At 24.4% G+C, this 733-nt stretch overlaps 1 protein-coding gene across 1 annotated transcript in view; it reads right to left on the reverse strand.

Moving 5' to 3' along the window:
* LOC108561613 (synaptic vesicle membrane protein VAT-1 homolog-like) overlaps positions 1 to 184 on the reverse strand; it is a 10,837-nt gene extending 10,653 nt beyond the window's left edge. The window contains exon 1 of the mRNA XM_017919635.1: positions 127 to 184. Within this exon, the coding sequence (XP_017775124.1) occupies positions 127 to 149 (23 nt within the window). The 5' untranslated portion in view covers positions 150 to 184. The remainder of the gene's footprint in view (positions 1 to 126) is intronic.
* Between the last annotated feature and the right edge of the window lie 549 nt (positions 185 to 733).

The following is a 733-nucleotide window of genomic DNA, read 5'->3' on the forward strand; positions in this document are numbered from 1 at the left end:
TTTTTTTTGTTTTTTTTTTCAAACCGAACCCAAGTGAATCAAACGATTATTCATTTCTCGCTTAATTTACTACAACATCGGATATTTATTTTCTGTTTCATGTGAGGAAATAGCCTCTTTATTCACCATAAACGGCTACTCATCCACATTTCCCCTCGGATCCAATCCAAAAATAAATTTTCTTTGCTGCAACAACAAAAACGCATTCATTGTACTCAATTTAACAACATTATTCAGTACGAATACATAAGAATTTATATAATATTATTGAAAATTTCATTATAATTCTTTTCCCGATAAATTTTGTTAAATAAGTAAATATATTTTGTGTAACATATTATTTTTTTTTTGATTAGATTTTGACATAATCTATATTAAAGTATATAAATTATCAAATAAACATGTTTCCACTTTTACTATAATATTGTTTTGTTAATTTTTAATTTACTTTTTTTTTTTGCACTTCTCAAACTGTTTGAATGATAATTTAAAATATAAATTTAGATCATTTAAAAAAAAATACACATTGAATGTGAAATATTACTAAAATGTTCATTAAAATAAATATTTTGTATTGTAATAAGTTTATTATTTCGTTACGCGATTCGAATTACGATCGATTGACAATAAACAATAATATTTCCATTTGCGGTGAGCAATTTCATCTATTATTAGCTCACTGCTGCAGCAAACGAGAGGAGAAGAGACTTTGTTTCATTATTCAATAGAATTT

This window comes from Nicrophorus vespilloides, unplaced genomic scaffold (assembly GCF_001412225.1).
Source record: "Nicrophorus vespilloides isolate i.1.1-1 unplaced genomic scaffold, Nicve_v1.0, whole genome shotgun sequence".
NCBI classification, from domain to species: Eukaryota; Metazoa; Arthropoda; class Insecta; order Coleoptera; family Silphidae; genus Nicrophorus; species Nicrophorus vespilloides.